The sequence below is a fragment of the Lathamus discolor genome, chromosome 23 (genome assembly GCF_037157495.1).
Source record: "Lathamus discolor isolate bLatDis1 chromosome 23, bLatDis1.hap1, whole genome shotgun sequence".
NCBI classification, from domain to species: domain Eukaryota; kingdom Metazoa; phylum Chordata; class Aves; order Psittaciformes; family Psittacidae; genus Lathamus; species Lathamus discolor.
Window position 1 is genome coordinate 2015469 of NC_088906.1, and position 14029 is coordinate 2029497.

Here is a 14029-nt window from a genome sequence, read left to right on the forward strand (position 1 = left end):
AGGAGCTGTTGGCTCCGGGCACGGTTCAGCCTCCTCTGCATTAAGGATTTGATGCCGGCGCCTTGCCCAGCTGCAGAGGTGCTAGTTTTAAGTCAAAGGCTCCTGGCTTCTTCAGGAGCACCCAGGTATGGGAGGCAGTGCCAAAGAGTGAAGGATATCAAAGTGTATTTGGGCAGGAAACTGAAAACGCTGCAGCTTCCTTCCTCTGACATAAATAGCTCTCACCTAAACCCCACATCTCCGCTCTGCGAGCTGGTGATCTCCAGTGCTGGCTGGAGGGGACACTGGGATGGGTGGGATGCGGTTGGGGACCCCCATGTGCTGATCCCTCCCAAGGCAAAGCTGGGTCTGCCCAGCACCTGATGGTCAGCACTGGAGCAAGGCTTGGGGGGAGCTCCACTTGTGCCTTTGCTGGTGGTGCTTGAATGATCTGCAGATCCACATAGGGAATTTTGTGTCTCTTTCCCTGGGATGCTCCTGTTTCCCATAGAGCCGGGACTGCCGGTGTTTCTCCCAGCTCCTTGTTCTCCTGCTCTCTGCATTGTGGGCCTGAGGTTCTTGGGTTTGCTCTTTTGAATTCAGTTTTCTTTCCATGCCTGAATGTGCTCCCAGCCCAGCCTTGGACCTTGGCCAGCGTTTGCCAAAGGGATTTCCTCCTCTGCAGCACGCAGAGAGGCTCCAATTAATGGGCAGGTCCCCTTGAGGAGTCACTCACTGAGAAGTGGGTATTGTGGGAGCCCAGGCTTTTTGTCTCAGCACTTCCACATCAAGCCAGACACCGCTTGCGAGCCCGGAGCTCTGCCCTGGGGGCTCATGAGTCAAGCTGGGCTCTTGCTGCAGTTGCACACAGCAATTGCAGAGTAGATGTGGGTTGAGCTGTAGCACTGGTGACAGCAGCCCCTGGGCCATGGTGACCCTTTGCAGGCCACAAAGGGCAGTGCAGGTTCTAGATTTGAGGCAAGTGGATGGAGGCGTTGCTCCGTGCTCTCTGCCTGTGAGGTTCTCTGTGCCATGGAGGAGAGCTTTGAGGCTCCCCAAAGCAAAGGGCTGGGTTCTGCACTGGGGCTGTAACAGCCCCATGCAATGCTCCAAGCTTAGGGAATTGCTTGGAGCCTTTGGAAAGCTGCTCATGGAAAAGGACCTGGATTGATGGGAGCTGAACTTGAGCAGCTTGTGCCCAGGCAGCCAAGAAGCCCCCAGCATCCTGGCCTGTATCAGCACCAGTACGGCAGCAGGGCCAGGGCAGGGATTGTGCCCCTGCACTGGGCACTGCTGACCTTATGGCTCCCTACAACTGCCCAACAGGAGGATGGAGCCAGGATGGGGCTGGGCTCTGCTCCCAAGGAACAAGGGATGGGACAAGAGGAACCGGCCTCAAGCTGCACCAGGGCAGGTTTAGATGGAGCTGAGGAGCAATTCCTTCCCCAGAGGGTGCTCAGCATTGGAACAGGGTGCCCAGGGCAGGGCTGCAGGCACCGGCCCTGCGAGTGCTCACACACCCTCAGTGCCATGGGTTAGTGGTGGCCTTGGCAGTGCTGGGAACAGTTTGACTTGATGAGCTTAAAGGTCTATGATTCAATGATGAGAAGGGACCAGGACAGCAGCCAGGACCCCTCTGCGTTGGCTCCGGTGCAGGGCAGAGGTGCTGCCGAGCCCTTTGCGGTGCTGTCCAAACCGGTTGGGAACGTTTTCCTCCGCTTATGCAAAGGGCTGGTAATTGAGGAGAGGTTGGTCTCTAATCGTTTGATCTCTCCTCTGCTTCCCTTGGCACGGAGGCCGCATCCTCTATTGCTGATGTAATCCAAGCGGGTGCGGGAAGACGAGGGCGTCCTGCGCCCAGAGGGTGCTCACTCACATCCCGGGAGCGCTCGGCTGCGGCCGTGGGGCTGCTCCATGACTCTGCCTCCTTTGGCATCTACCTGCTTGGAGAACAGAGGCTTGGAGGAGCTTATCCTGCCAGGACTGGTGCCAAAGCCTCTCTCCATAGATCTGTGTTGGCTGTAGGCAGGGAGATGATGCCGAGGGTTTAGACTGGGCTGTTGCCTCTTGCTAAAAGCCTGCTTGGGGGAGAAGATGGGGCTGTTAAAAGGCACCAGGCTGCTCCAGTTCCAGCCGAGCGGAGGTACTTGCTTGTCTGGAGATGCTGTCTATCATCCACATCCATCTTTGCCTTCAGGCCTTGGCAGGGTTTAAGGTTTCGGGAGCACAGCGCCAGCCCTCACCCCTTCTCCGGCTGCGGCTGTAGCCGTGTCCACAAGGAGAGGACATGGGAGGTGAGGATGTGTAGCAGCCCCTCTGCGGGGTGCGTTGGCAGGGCTGCTGGGGCAGGAGGAGTGGTGGAGCTCAACGTCACCCTGCCGCAGAGAAAGGCTTCAGGGGAGGACCGGCGCTGCCTCTGCATCGCGTGATTCCAGAGAGCAGGATGTGCGGGGCTGCTGGGGGCTCCCAAGCAGGGATTAGCCGACGGACCCCATCCAGGCTGTGCGACCAGGTGAGGAAGGAATGCGATGGGGTGGGCTGTGCTAGGGGGGATGTTTCCCTTTTGGGAGGGGAGGATTTTCTCTGGATCTCAGGCGTTTCCATGGGCAGAAGCTGCCTGTGCTGTTGTGGGGAGCCCGAGGCACCACCAGGCAGCCTTGGCTTCCCTTCAACAGAGCCCTTTGGTCATGAATTTCCCTCTGTTTCAGAGGAAATGATGGTTGTGAGGTTTCCTGGGGATACCTTGCACTCCTCCGCCCTGCATCCTCCCGTGGGGGCCTTGTGCTGCTATTTGGGATGGGGCTTACGACCCGTGGGGGTGGGAGGATGCAACTGCTGGCAGGAAATGACTGCCAGAGGCTTCCAGCTGTGCCAGAGGATGGATGGAGCCCACTTGCTGTCCCTCCCGTCCCATCGCCCGCCTGCGGTTGCAGGAGATGAGCTCTTTGGTCCCACCTTGCACCTCGTGTTGCCCACGCTCAAACTGTGTGGTTGGGGACCCAATCCTTCTGCAGAGAAAGTGCTCAGAGCACTGGTTTATTCACTTGCTTGCTTCAGATGTGCTCGAGCACACACATGGAGGCCTGGCTTATGGTGCCATAGCCCAGGGCACGACTGAGGAACAGCCAGCAGGGATGGCGATGCTTTACACTGGGGTCATAAGCAGCTATGGTGTGATTCAATCCTGCCTGTGCCCAGCTCTTTCTGTGTCTTCTGTGTGTGTCCCTGGGACCAAATGATCTCAAGCTTAGACTTGCAGCCTGGCCCCAGGTTTTGCTGTGCAGGTTTTGTCTCCCTTTGCACCATGGTGCTTTGAAGGCTTTAAAAACTCATCTGTGGGAGGGGGGCAGCATCCAGGATGCTCGGCCCTGGTTGCTCCAGCTCCAGGAGCTGTACATGAGTATGAAGGAAAGCGTTTGGTGATTTTAGTACTACCCGAGATGCAGTTTAGGTTCTGTGTTAAGGTCTGGGGCTTTGGGGTGGTTTAGCAGGATGCAGGATTACCTTGGGATCCTCCTGACCAGCTTTGCCCTGCAGGCAAAAGGCTTTCAAAGCCAATCTGATCATTTGAGAACAAGGGGGAAACCTGCCTGGAAACAGGCACCTAAACACCCGTGTGGATCTACTCACCCCACTGACCATATCCATGGGGCAGCCCAGGGCCCTCACATAGCCCTGGGGCAGCGAGGAAGGGGCTTGTTGTTGATGGAGAGCACAAGCACCCACATTTCCCCTGTGGATGCAGCTGGACCACGTCCGTGAGTGTTTCATTTAGCCCTGAAGGGTTCACTGCACCTCTTCCTTTGGCAACGGGGTCCTGCCTTCAGCTCTCAATGGATGCTGAGGGAACATAGTGTGGTCCCATGAGCCTGGGTGGGAATGCTGATATGGGAGGGTGGGTTGGAACACAGCTCATTAAAAGCAGATCCAGGTACAAAGCATCCATGTCCCAGTGCACCGTGAGATTTTTGGGTCCTGGAGTCATGCGTTTCAAGCTGGAACAACGCACATTTGTGGGGAGAAAATTCCAGGGAGGGCTATTAAATGTCTGACTCAAAGGTCACGAGCCACAAATAACCAGGGAGAGTAATGAGGGGGAAGTATCTCGCCCTGATCTGCTTCCCGAGGCCTGCTGTGGATCTCATCTACAGGCTCAAACAGAGAATTTCCTGCTTGATGGCCTTGAAACACATAAATAATGCGTTTGAAACCCCGAAATAATGTGCTTTACTCGCAGGTGTATGTGTGCAGTCTGGGTGGTTTCAGGTGTGTTGCTTTTAATCCTGGTTCATGACTTGGGTTGCGGGAAGGGGTTGGGGATGCACGTGCAGCTCCGCTGAGCTTTCCTCATCGTCTGTCTCCAGTTCCCTTCTGTGCACAAGGAAGTTTGCAAGAAGCAGAGTAGAAAAACCCCAGGATTTTATCCTTGTGGAAAAACTCGTGGGGGCTTCTCCTAGAGAAGCCTCGGCCTCTTCTTGTGTTAGAGCAGGAATGTGATGTCTGGTAGGGAGGAGAGGGATCCACCCCCATCTGGCCAATTCATAAAGCCCTTGAAACTCCCAGTTAACACGCTCCAGAAAGAGTTATCAGAATTTGGCAACCGACTGCTCCAAACATTACATCTTCCCTCAGCAGCATCTGTTCTCCTATGGCTCGTGCGGGACGCTGCGTACTGCTCCGCTCAGGAACCGCTGCAGCGGTGCAGGGCTTTCCCTGGAGCCGCATCCCTGGAGCTGCCATCCCTGGAGCTGCCATCCCTGGAGCTGCATCCCTGGAACGTGGTGGCTCCTCAGCAGCAAGGCGAGGCAGGAGGAAAATGCCCCAAACCCTCAGGTTTCTCAGGGAGCTGCGAGGAAGCCCCCCAGGGACACACGAGCGGCTGGAGGTAGGGAGAGCAGAGGGGCACGTTCTATCTGGAGCAGCATCCTTACTGTCCCCATAGAGCAGTGCCTGTGTCCCTGCTCCTGCTGTAGCTGGGGAGAGGTGCTGCGGTGATGCTGGTTTTGTGCTTCTCTTGAAGGGGAGCGTAAAGTTTGGTCCCCTGATGAAACCAGCATCCCAGTGCCTGCACCCCAGGGCGAGGTTATGCGAGGTACCCCGACTCCGGGATTTCCTATTTCTCGAGTTCTGCCTTTGTGATCTTAATGTTATTTCAACAGAGCCCTTTTCGTGTGGTTTCTTAGTTAAGTGGTTTTAATTTGAACACATTCCCTCCAGCTAATTCTTGCTCCTTGTGCGTGGCTCTGCAGAAGACCTTTTCCTTTTATTAAGGAGGAATGTTTTTAATCACATGCATTCTTCAACCCGGCTGAACCCTGAACCTTTCACAGCTAATCAGCATAAGATGGGAAATGGTTTTGAAGAAAAACCCCTGCCTTTAACTCCATTTGGGCTCAGACAAAGCTCTTGGCTGGGTTGGCAGCGCTGGCACATGGCACGGCTGCACAGAAAGGCGTAGCTGGGATGCGACCGCTTTGCTCCTTCGTAATGCGCCTGCCCTGCTTTGTTTGCTTCGTGCTTTATTTCTCTGGTAGGAAGTGCAGCTCTTAGCTGAGGGCTCCTTTTGCCTCTTCAAATGTAGCAGGGAATGCCGAAGCATGGATTTCTGTGCTGCTTCTAGGGGTTATGTGCCTGTGTCTGAGAGCAGCAGCGGGAGCAGCGCTTTACCATCACCAGCCTGGAAAATGCAGCCACCAAGCTTCATCCCAGCCAAAAGCTTAACAGGAGACCCAGAGGCTCCTTGCTGTTTGCAGAGTGGGGCATCCCATCGCTTGCCCGCGGGTGCTCCATGTCCTTCCCACCTTCCCAGCAAGGACGTGGCCCCTTGGGGTGCTTCGGCTGCTTTCCCTGCGCTGCATCGTGCCGACGGCCTGGAAGATGCTGGTAACCCGTGCTGGGTGCTGAGCACAGAGCTTGCATTCGTGCTCATCCCACTGCCCAAGGCTTTCCTAGGCATGGGGAGAGCCTCTGCTCCTCAGAAGCTGCTCGGAAGCGGCTCTCGCTGTGTTGCAATCTCCCCTTCCCATAGAGGAAGGGTGGAGCTGCCGCCGCTGCTTCTACCTGCCTGGGTTTGTGCAATGGGCTCCTGGTGCTCACTTCCATGGTGCTTCCGTGTTCCATTAGGGCAATGGAGCTGGTGCAGGGCCTGGAGCACAATGAGGAACGGCTGAGGGACCTGGGGGGTTTAGTGTGGAAAAGAGCAGGCTTGGGGTGACCTTATTGCTCCCTGCAACTGCCTGACAGGAGGATGGAGCCAGGAGGGGCTGCGCTCTGCTCCCAAGGGATGGGACAAGAGGAACTGGCCTCAAGCTGCACCAGGCAGGTTTAGATGGAGCTGAGGACCAATTCCTGCCCCAGAGGGTGCTCAGGCATTGGAACAGGCTGCCCAGGGCAGGGCTGCAGGCACCGGCCCTGCAAGTGCTCACACCCCGTGCAGCCCTCAGTGCCGTGGGTTAGCGGTGGCCTCGGAACGGTTGGACTGGATGAGCTTACAGGGCTGTGATTCGATGGTGAGAAGGAACCAGGTCTGAAAGGGGCTGAGTTTTGCTATGGTTTCATAGGCTCTTGTGCAAAGCCATTTGCCCTGCTCAAGCTGCTGGTGACGTGGTGGCTGCTGAGCCCCTGCCAGCCCCAGCGCTCGTGTGAGGCCGGCTCTGCCACCAGCTCCAGCCTTCCCATGCGAATGTTCCTGGGAACTAAAAATAATCCTCAGAAATGTTGGCAGGCAGGAGAGGAGCCGGAGCCCGGCCCGGAATCCTTCCACCTCTTCCCTGGGTGGCTGCTCCCAGTTTGCTTCCCCCCTGCTCCATCACTCAGCCCTGCTCCATCACTCAGCCCTGCTCCTGGGCCATGCAGGTGAGGAGGAGGATGATGGATTCAGCCCCCTGGTGATGCGTGGGGCCAGTGGAGCATCCCAACCTCAGCCCATCTGGACCACGCGGTGGCTTGCAAGGGTTTATTAGGGACCAGCAGGACCTGGGGTGGTTGGGGAATGGGGCAGACCCCCCAGGAGCTACCATGGGGCCGTGCTTTTGGCCTTCTTTGGGTGAGGGGAAGAGGAGGAGCTGCGCGCCTGGCTGCCTGCCCCCTGAATCATGTGTGAGCAGCCGAGGGGAGTTGTTTACTGTAATGCTTGGCACGGGTCCCGGCATGAAACCCCAAATGAATTCAAGCTGCAGCGGGAGGTCATGGCTGAAACAAACAGCTCCCAGCACAGGAAGGCCTTTGCTGAGGGGTCCAGAGCTGCTGGAGCCCAGCCTGGAGCAGGAGGGCTGGGGAGCATCCCTGGGGAGCTGCCATGCGCAAGGTACCACATGTGCCATAGGGGTCCCAGCATGGGGACAGTGGCCGAGGCTCCTGCCCAGGGGTTGGGACACCCCTGTCACCATGAGGTGCTTCAGGCCAGTCTGTGCTCCTACAATCCCTGTTTTCCCGTCCCATCCTTCCTCTTTCGCACCTGAAAATGGTGCTCCAATGTGCGCATCCGAGCAGGGCCGGTGCTCCCTGTGCCATGGGGGAGCTGGCGCAGGAGGAGGGTCCACGCAGCCTCATCCCTGGCTCCGGTGCCTCTTGGCCCTGGGGATGCTCGACAGCCTTTTTCCTGGCTTGGGCTGAGTGCTGAGGAGTTGTTTTGCTGGCTGCTGGCCGCTGGCCTGCCCCGTCCTCCCTGTCCCTCCCAGCACGCACGTTCCCTCCCACTTCTCTTCCCTGCTTCAGAGCTTGGATTTAAAGCGGATGAGGTAGAGAGATTCCCACCCGTGTGTTCTCCATCAGCTCTGCCACTGTCCATGCCCTTGGAGGTGCCTGTTGTAGCCCTTCCTTTGCCTCCGAGACCTTCTTGCCCCTTGTTTATCGCCTGGAGGTGCTGAGCCTGAGGATGCTGCCCATGGGGAGGTGAGGATAAGGCTGCTGCTGCTGAGCTTTGCCTTGTGGGAGCTCCCCATGGGCATCTTTAGCATCCCAAGCAGAGAAAGGTTGTGACAAGCCTCTGGATGCTGTCAGCTCTGAGGATGTGGCTGGTCCCTTCCTCCTCAGACCCCCACTTTCCCCTCTGCAAAATGATTCTTCACCTAAGCAGCCCTTTCAGTGTCTCCAGGCTGAGCCTGATGACAATGGTCCCTCGGCAGCAATTCCCAGCTCCTGCCCCTTTGTAGGATACAGCAGGACAGTGACGTTTGGCTGGAGGGGACTGAGGGATGGCTGAGCTTCTGCATGTTCCTGCAGATAGACAGCATCACGTGGCGGGGATTTGGCTGGGCTGGGAGCTGTCAGAATTCCCTGTTTCCCATCCCCGTTACACTCTGTCCTTGTCTGGCTGCCAGCAGCCCGGCACATCGGGTAGCACTGCACATGCCCTGCTCCTGCCTCCCGTCAGCCTTGCATCCCTGAGGGGCTCCACCAGCACCCATCCCTCCGGCATCCTCCTCCTCCTCCCTGGGAGGTGGGAACACACATGAGCTGGGAAGCAGGAGGTGACAGCCCAGCTTATCGCTTGCATCCTTCAACATCGCTGATGTTCTGCAAGCTGGGAGGCCCTTTGGGTGGGAGGTTCGTGGAGCAGCACGCAGGTAACGGCCTCCCAGGGTGCTGGTGCTGGCACCCTGCTGCAAGGAGACGTGTTGGGATGCTCCTCCTTTGGGGAGCCCTGCTTGGCTTCCTGCAGGTGCTGAGGGGCACGTGGTAGGTGAGACAAAGGGCTGAGAGAAGGTCGGGGTCTTCTTGCGTGGGGTCACTTCCACTTGGACTCTCGTTTGCTCATGAAGTTGCAGTTTCAATGTGCTTGTGCTGTACCTGAGCCCCAAAGGGAGCGGTGGGGCTCATCCTGCCCATCTTGTGGCATCGCGCCATGTCCAGCCATGAGGCCTTGGTGATAACGAACGGAGGAGCTCATGGGTTTCAGGCTGTGGTCCCTTGAGCTCCGCATCGTGCTGGATGCATGGGGCAGGCAGTGAGTAGCAATCAGAGCCCACTAGGCAGGGATAAGTTAAATCCCAGGCAGTTATCAGTGATGCAGAGAATGGAATCGAGCCTGTGCTGGGGTTTCCTGGGAGCACCAGCTCCTTCTCTGACATGGGCTGAGGATGGGGATGTTGAGCTGCTCAGAGAAGCATTTGCCCTCGACCAGAGGGGATTTTCCTGCCTGGGCTGCACAGGATGTGGTTATTTATAGTCCTGGTGCCTTCCTTGGATGAATACACTCATTCTCCTTCCCCTTGCACCTTGGCATGGGCCAGGGTAGGAGTTTGCTGGGATTCCCCCTGTGCAGATGCTGTATTATGGGGTAGGAACCTGCAGAGATTTCTCCTGTGACTGTTGAGGTTGGGATTTGAACAGCACAAGGTGTGCTAAACTGCTTTGGGAACACAACCAGCTCTCGAGCTGCAGTGGCCCTGCTCCTGCATCCAAGAGCATCCCCCTTGCAGTGTCCTTTAATGCTGAATTCCTGCCTGTTTCCAGCTTCCCCATGTGCTGCAGTGCCCGTGGCTGCGTTTGGGCTGTGGGATGCCACAGGCAAAGCATTCCTCAGTCGAGGTGTCAGGAGAGATGCCTGCAGCACCTTCTCTCCCTGACAGGATTGATTGCCCAGGAGGCTCTTGCAGCCTGCAGATGGTGTGTGGCAAACCCTTCCCAATGGCAATGCATCGGGATACAGCCGAGCCCTATCCTGGTGCTTCCAGCAGGGATTGAGCAGGCCAGGGCCTGAGCTGCGCCTCTCTTTGTGTCTCCACAGCTGCTGTGACCCCGTGCACCTCCCCACGGGTGCCCCAGACCGTCCCCATGGACCTGCGCATCGGGCAGCGCGTCGTCAAGCCTGGCTCTGACACCACTTTGCTGGCCCTGAAGCACACGCAGCAGCTCCAGCACCAGCTCTTCCTCGCCAGCCTGCACCAGCAGCAAGTGGAGCAGCTCGCCCACCAGCACGTCAGGGTATGAGCACCCCAGGGTGCAAGGTGTGGGGGGGGGGACACCTGCACCCACCTTTGGTAGCGGCTGGGTGAGGGTTTGGCACTTGGGAGCAGTCACTTTGCCCCCCCCAGGCACGTAGCTCATGGTGCTGTGAGTGCCTGTCAGCAGTGCCCTGCGCTGGGGCTGGCTTGGGCCGAGCTCTGGCAAGGGATTAAGAGGAAGAAGCTGGAAATCCCAACCCCAAAATAACCTTCCCAGGTGAATTCCTGCTTTTCCCCTGAGCTGGAGAGGCCGCAGTACTTTAGAGCCAGCCCGGAGACCTCTCTGACGCAAGGAGGCTGCTTTAGGAGTCAGGTGGGGTGGGTTTTTCACGTCTTCCTTTCAGGCCAAATCACTGTCCTGCCAAAGGCTGGGGCCTCTTGGGATGTGTGGAGCAGGGCAATGCTCTCAGCCGCCAACCACGTGTGCTGAGGCAGGAGCCAGAGCGGCTCGACAGGATGCCTGGTGGCTGGGATCTGCCCCTGCGCTTGGCCACCCCTGGCTCCCTGCCCCAAAGGCAGCTCATGTGCTTTGCTGGGAAGTCTTCACTGGAATTCCGTGGTGTCACCTGGAATCACAGCCCCGTCCTGCTGCCAGGCTCTGCACTGTCCCGGCCTGACAGCAGGAATTAGCTTGGATGGGTCCTCTGGAGACCCCCGCTTCAGAGGTAGGGCAGGTTGTGAAGGCCACGTCTGGGCAAGCACAGAGATCCCCCCCCTGCCTGTGCCAGTGCTCATGGCAGGAATCAGTTCCATATATCCATGTGGGATTTCCTTCATGGTCTGACCTGTTGCTGCTCATCCTTTTGCTGTGCCCCTCGGGGGACCCAGGTTCCATCTGCTCTGTAACCCCCTTTGGGTGGCAGAAGATGCAGTTGTACCCCCTCTTCTCTGGACTAAAGGCTCATCTGCTTCTCTCACATCCCTGTCAGTGCATGGCATGGGCTCACCGGTCCCAGTAACCTTGTCTGTGGGAATCATGCTGAGCCTGAGCACCAGCATGGTCCATACACAGAGTCTGAGATGCTGCTGCTGCCACGACTGTTGGGTGCTTGGAGGCATTTGTGCTTTCTGACCTCCCTATGGAATCATCTTGGAAAACCTCAGCTCTGGAAAGCACCAAGATCCAAACTTCTGAGACGTGTTTAATAGCTTTTTAAGGGGTTTTCCACTCCTTTTTAGTCAACTATAACTTTCATTTCTCCTTGTATCACAACATGCCCTAGCTACAGATAAGCCAAAACCCCAGCAAGCTGAACCAGGCTGGTTTGAGTTCTACCATGTCCCTGGGGAGAGCATCTCTGGAGACAAAGCTGCATCTGTTTGCTGTGATGGAACAACTTAACCGTGCTCTGCCCACCAGGTTCCCCAAACTGACCTAACTATGTGGTTCAGATGTGCTCCATCACCGTGTCATCGTGCCTTGGGCTTGGGGAAGGGGCCAGAAGGCTTTGGTCTGCATTGGGCTGATGTCGCTCTCCTCTTGCAGGTGACCATGGAGTCCCCACACCGTGAAGCTGAGCCTGGGCAGCAGGAGCAGGAGCTGCGGCAGATCCTCAACAAGGACAAGAGCAAGAGAAGTAAGAGCCCCTCTGTGTGTGTTGGCACATGGCAGTGGGTACCACATCCCTGCCTGAGGATCTGTGTCCCCTAACCCATGGAGATCAGCTCACAGGGGGAGTGGGATCAGAGGGGCTCTTAGAAGAGGGCTCAGGAAATGGTTCTGCCCTTGCCCAGGCCAAGCTCTGCCCTCTCTTGGTCTAAGGGTGTGTGATAGCATTCATGTCATGGAGCATCTCTGTCCTGTGCACCAAACTGAGCCCTGTTCTTTGCCTGCCTGGGTCCAAGAGGACAACACAGTGTCCTGCCCTGAGCAGCAGTGATGCCAGCAAGTTGCCCTTAGCAGTTGGCAAGAGGGTTTTGGGGCTGTGGTCTGGCTGGTGCTTGTCCTTCTATCCCTCCTAGTGATGCCAGCCTGGGGGCCACAGCTCCGTGCTAACGTTGTGTCATGCCCTGTGACCACTGCAGCGATGCTCCCGCAGCTGAAGGTGCTTGTGGCTGCACTGAGCAGGGTGTGAAGTGGCCGCTTGACCTTGCAAGCCCCATCCTGGAGCACCAGTAGCAAAGGGGGGAGGTTGGTGGGCAGAATGTGTCCTGCTGCGGTCTCCCTGCGCCATCTAGTGCTAGTCCCTCTGAGCTGTGGGATGTGCAGAGCTCTGCAGCACGACCCAAAGAGGCAGCTGCAGCATCCGTCAGATGCACTGCACCCATCCTAGTGTCCATGTGCACCTTCTGATCTGCATTAGGATGCTGCTATTTCCCCTTAGCTCCCACCTCGCTCCTCTGTCGGGGTTTGAAAGGTTGATGGGGTTCACTGTGATGCTGATAACGTGGTGCCTGCCCTTTCCATGCCTCTCCTGGGGATGCTGCACGCAGCCCCTTGATGGAGACTGAGGGTTAACCATGGAAATCAGAAGCTGTTACCTAGAAGGATGGTGGGACACTGGCACAGGGAGCCCGGAGAAGCTGTGGTTGCCCCATCCCTGGCAGTGTCCAAGGCCAGGTTGGACAGGGCTTGGAGCACGCTGCTCAAGTGGAAGGTGTCCCTGCCCGTGGCAGGGGTTGGAACTGGATGGGCTTTAAGGTCCCTTCCAACCCAAACCAGGCTGGGATTCTTTACATCAATTTACCTGGGCTCAGAGGTGCTGAATGCTGGCACAGAAGCGTGGAGCATCCCTCTTGTAACCACAGAGCATTCCTGCTGGATCATTCAGATGGGGCTATAGCCTCGCATGGGTAGGAGCATGCAGATGGGCTCTATCTGAGGTGGGAACCCCCATGGGTGCTGGTGGCTGCAGCACCCTGCAGCAGCCAGAGTTCTGCCTGGGTTGGAGCTGGGTGTTGAACGTGGATCGCTGCTATTTGCCAGCGGGTTGTGGTCAAGCTCATGCTCCTCTGGAAGAGGCCATCAAGAGGTTCAAGAGCCTCAAACTGCATGGGATCCTTTAAAGTGCTCTGTGTCGGCTCTCAGCCCCATGTTGTCCCTGCTGGTGCTTCTGCAGGTGCTGTGGCCAGCACAGTGGTGAAGCAGAAGCTGGCTGAGGTCATCCTGAAGAAGCAGCAGGCAGCTTTGGAGAGGACCAGCAACCCCAACCCTTCAGCCATGCCATACAGGTAAAGCTTTTGTCCCAGGACAAGGCAAAACCAGCAGCTGGAGCCCTTCTATAGGTGCTTGTGGTAGTGGATAGGTCAAGCCTTTGTGTCAAGGGCAATGTCCCATGGGCCACCTTTACATTGGAGGCCGTAGCATGGGAAGCATGCGCCTGCCAGTTGGGAAAGGTCTCTAACAAGGTGACTTCTCCCTGTAGGTCTCTGGAGCCTCTGGATCCTGAGGGCCCTTCCCCTCCTGTGCTCAGCACCTTCCTGCCCCCTGTTCCCAGCACTTCCCTTGACCCCCCAGAGCATTTCCCACTGCGGAAGACAGGTAAGACCTTGGCGATAACAGCATCTCCCTCGCAGCCTGCTTGCAGGGGCTGGCTGGAGCTAAGACCCAGAGTGTCCTGGCCCCATAGCTTTGTCCCCATCAGCAGTGGGGCTGGGACCAACCGCCTTGTCTGCTCACAGCATCTGAGCCCAACCTGAAGGTGCGGTGCAAGCCCAGGAAGTGCCTTGACCGACGCAAGAACCCCCTGACGCGGAAGGAGAGTGCTCCCCCTTCGCTCAAGAGGCGGCCACCCGAGGCCATTGGTGAGGCCTGTGTCTGGATGGTGATACCTCGGGGGGGTTTGGAGGCCCCTTGGGGCCAGGCTGGAGCAGCTATGGTGTGCCCAGGATCCTGTGTCACATCTGCTCGGGGACTGCGTGGCCAGGGCTTGGTGTGTTATCAGTGCCAGGGCACATGGAGGGAGCTCTCTGCCATAATAGAGGATGCTAAGGGAGGATGAGCAGGGGCTGGGGCAGCTCCCATACGGAGCCAGGCTGAGAACATTGGGGCTGGAGAAGAGCAGCTTCCAGTGTCTGAAGGGGGCTACAAGGATGCTGGAGAGGGGCCTTCATCAGGGACTGGAGCGACAGGACAAGGGGTGATGGGTTCAGACTGGAACAGG

The 14029-nt window shown here is 57.5% G+C and overlaps 1 protein-coding gene across 14 annotated transcripts in view; it reads left to right on the plus strand.

The window, feature by feature from the left end:
- Positions 1-14029, plus strand: part of HDAC7 (histone deacetylase 7) — a 78193-nt gene that overhangs the window by 52955 nt on the left and 11209 nt on the right. For 12 of the 14 annotated variants that reach the window (XM_065659512.1, XM_065659513.1, XM_065659511.1 and 9 more), the window contains 5 exons: positions 9710-9906; positions 11413-11503; positions 12986-13097; positions 13292-13407; positions 13548-13670. In XM_065659512.1, the coding sequence (XP_065515584.1) occupies positions 9710-9906; positions 11413-11503; positions 12986-13097; positions 13292-13407; positions 13548-13670 (639 nt within the window). Of the gene's footprint in view, positions 1-2469; positions 2492-4771; positions 4865-9709; positions 9907-11412; positions 11504-12985; positions 13098-13291; positions 13408-13547; positions 13671-14029 lie in introns of those variants that run through there. The other 2 variants (XM_065659514.1, XM_065659516.1) reach the window with 2 other exon arrangements.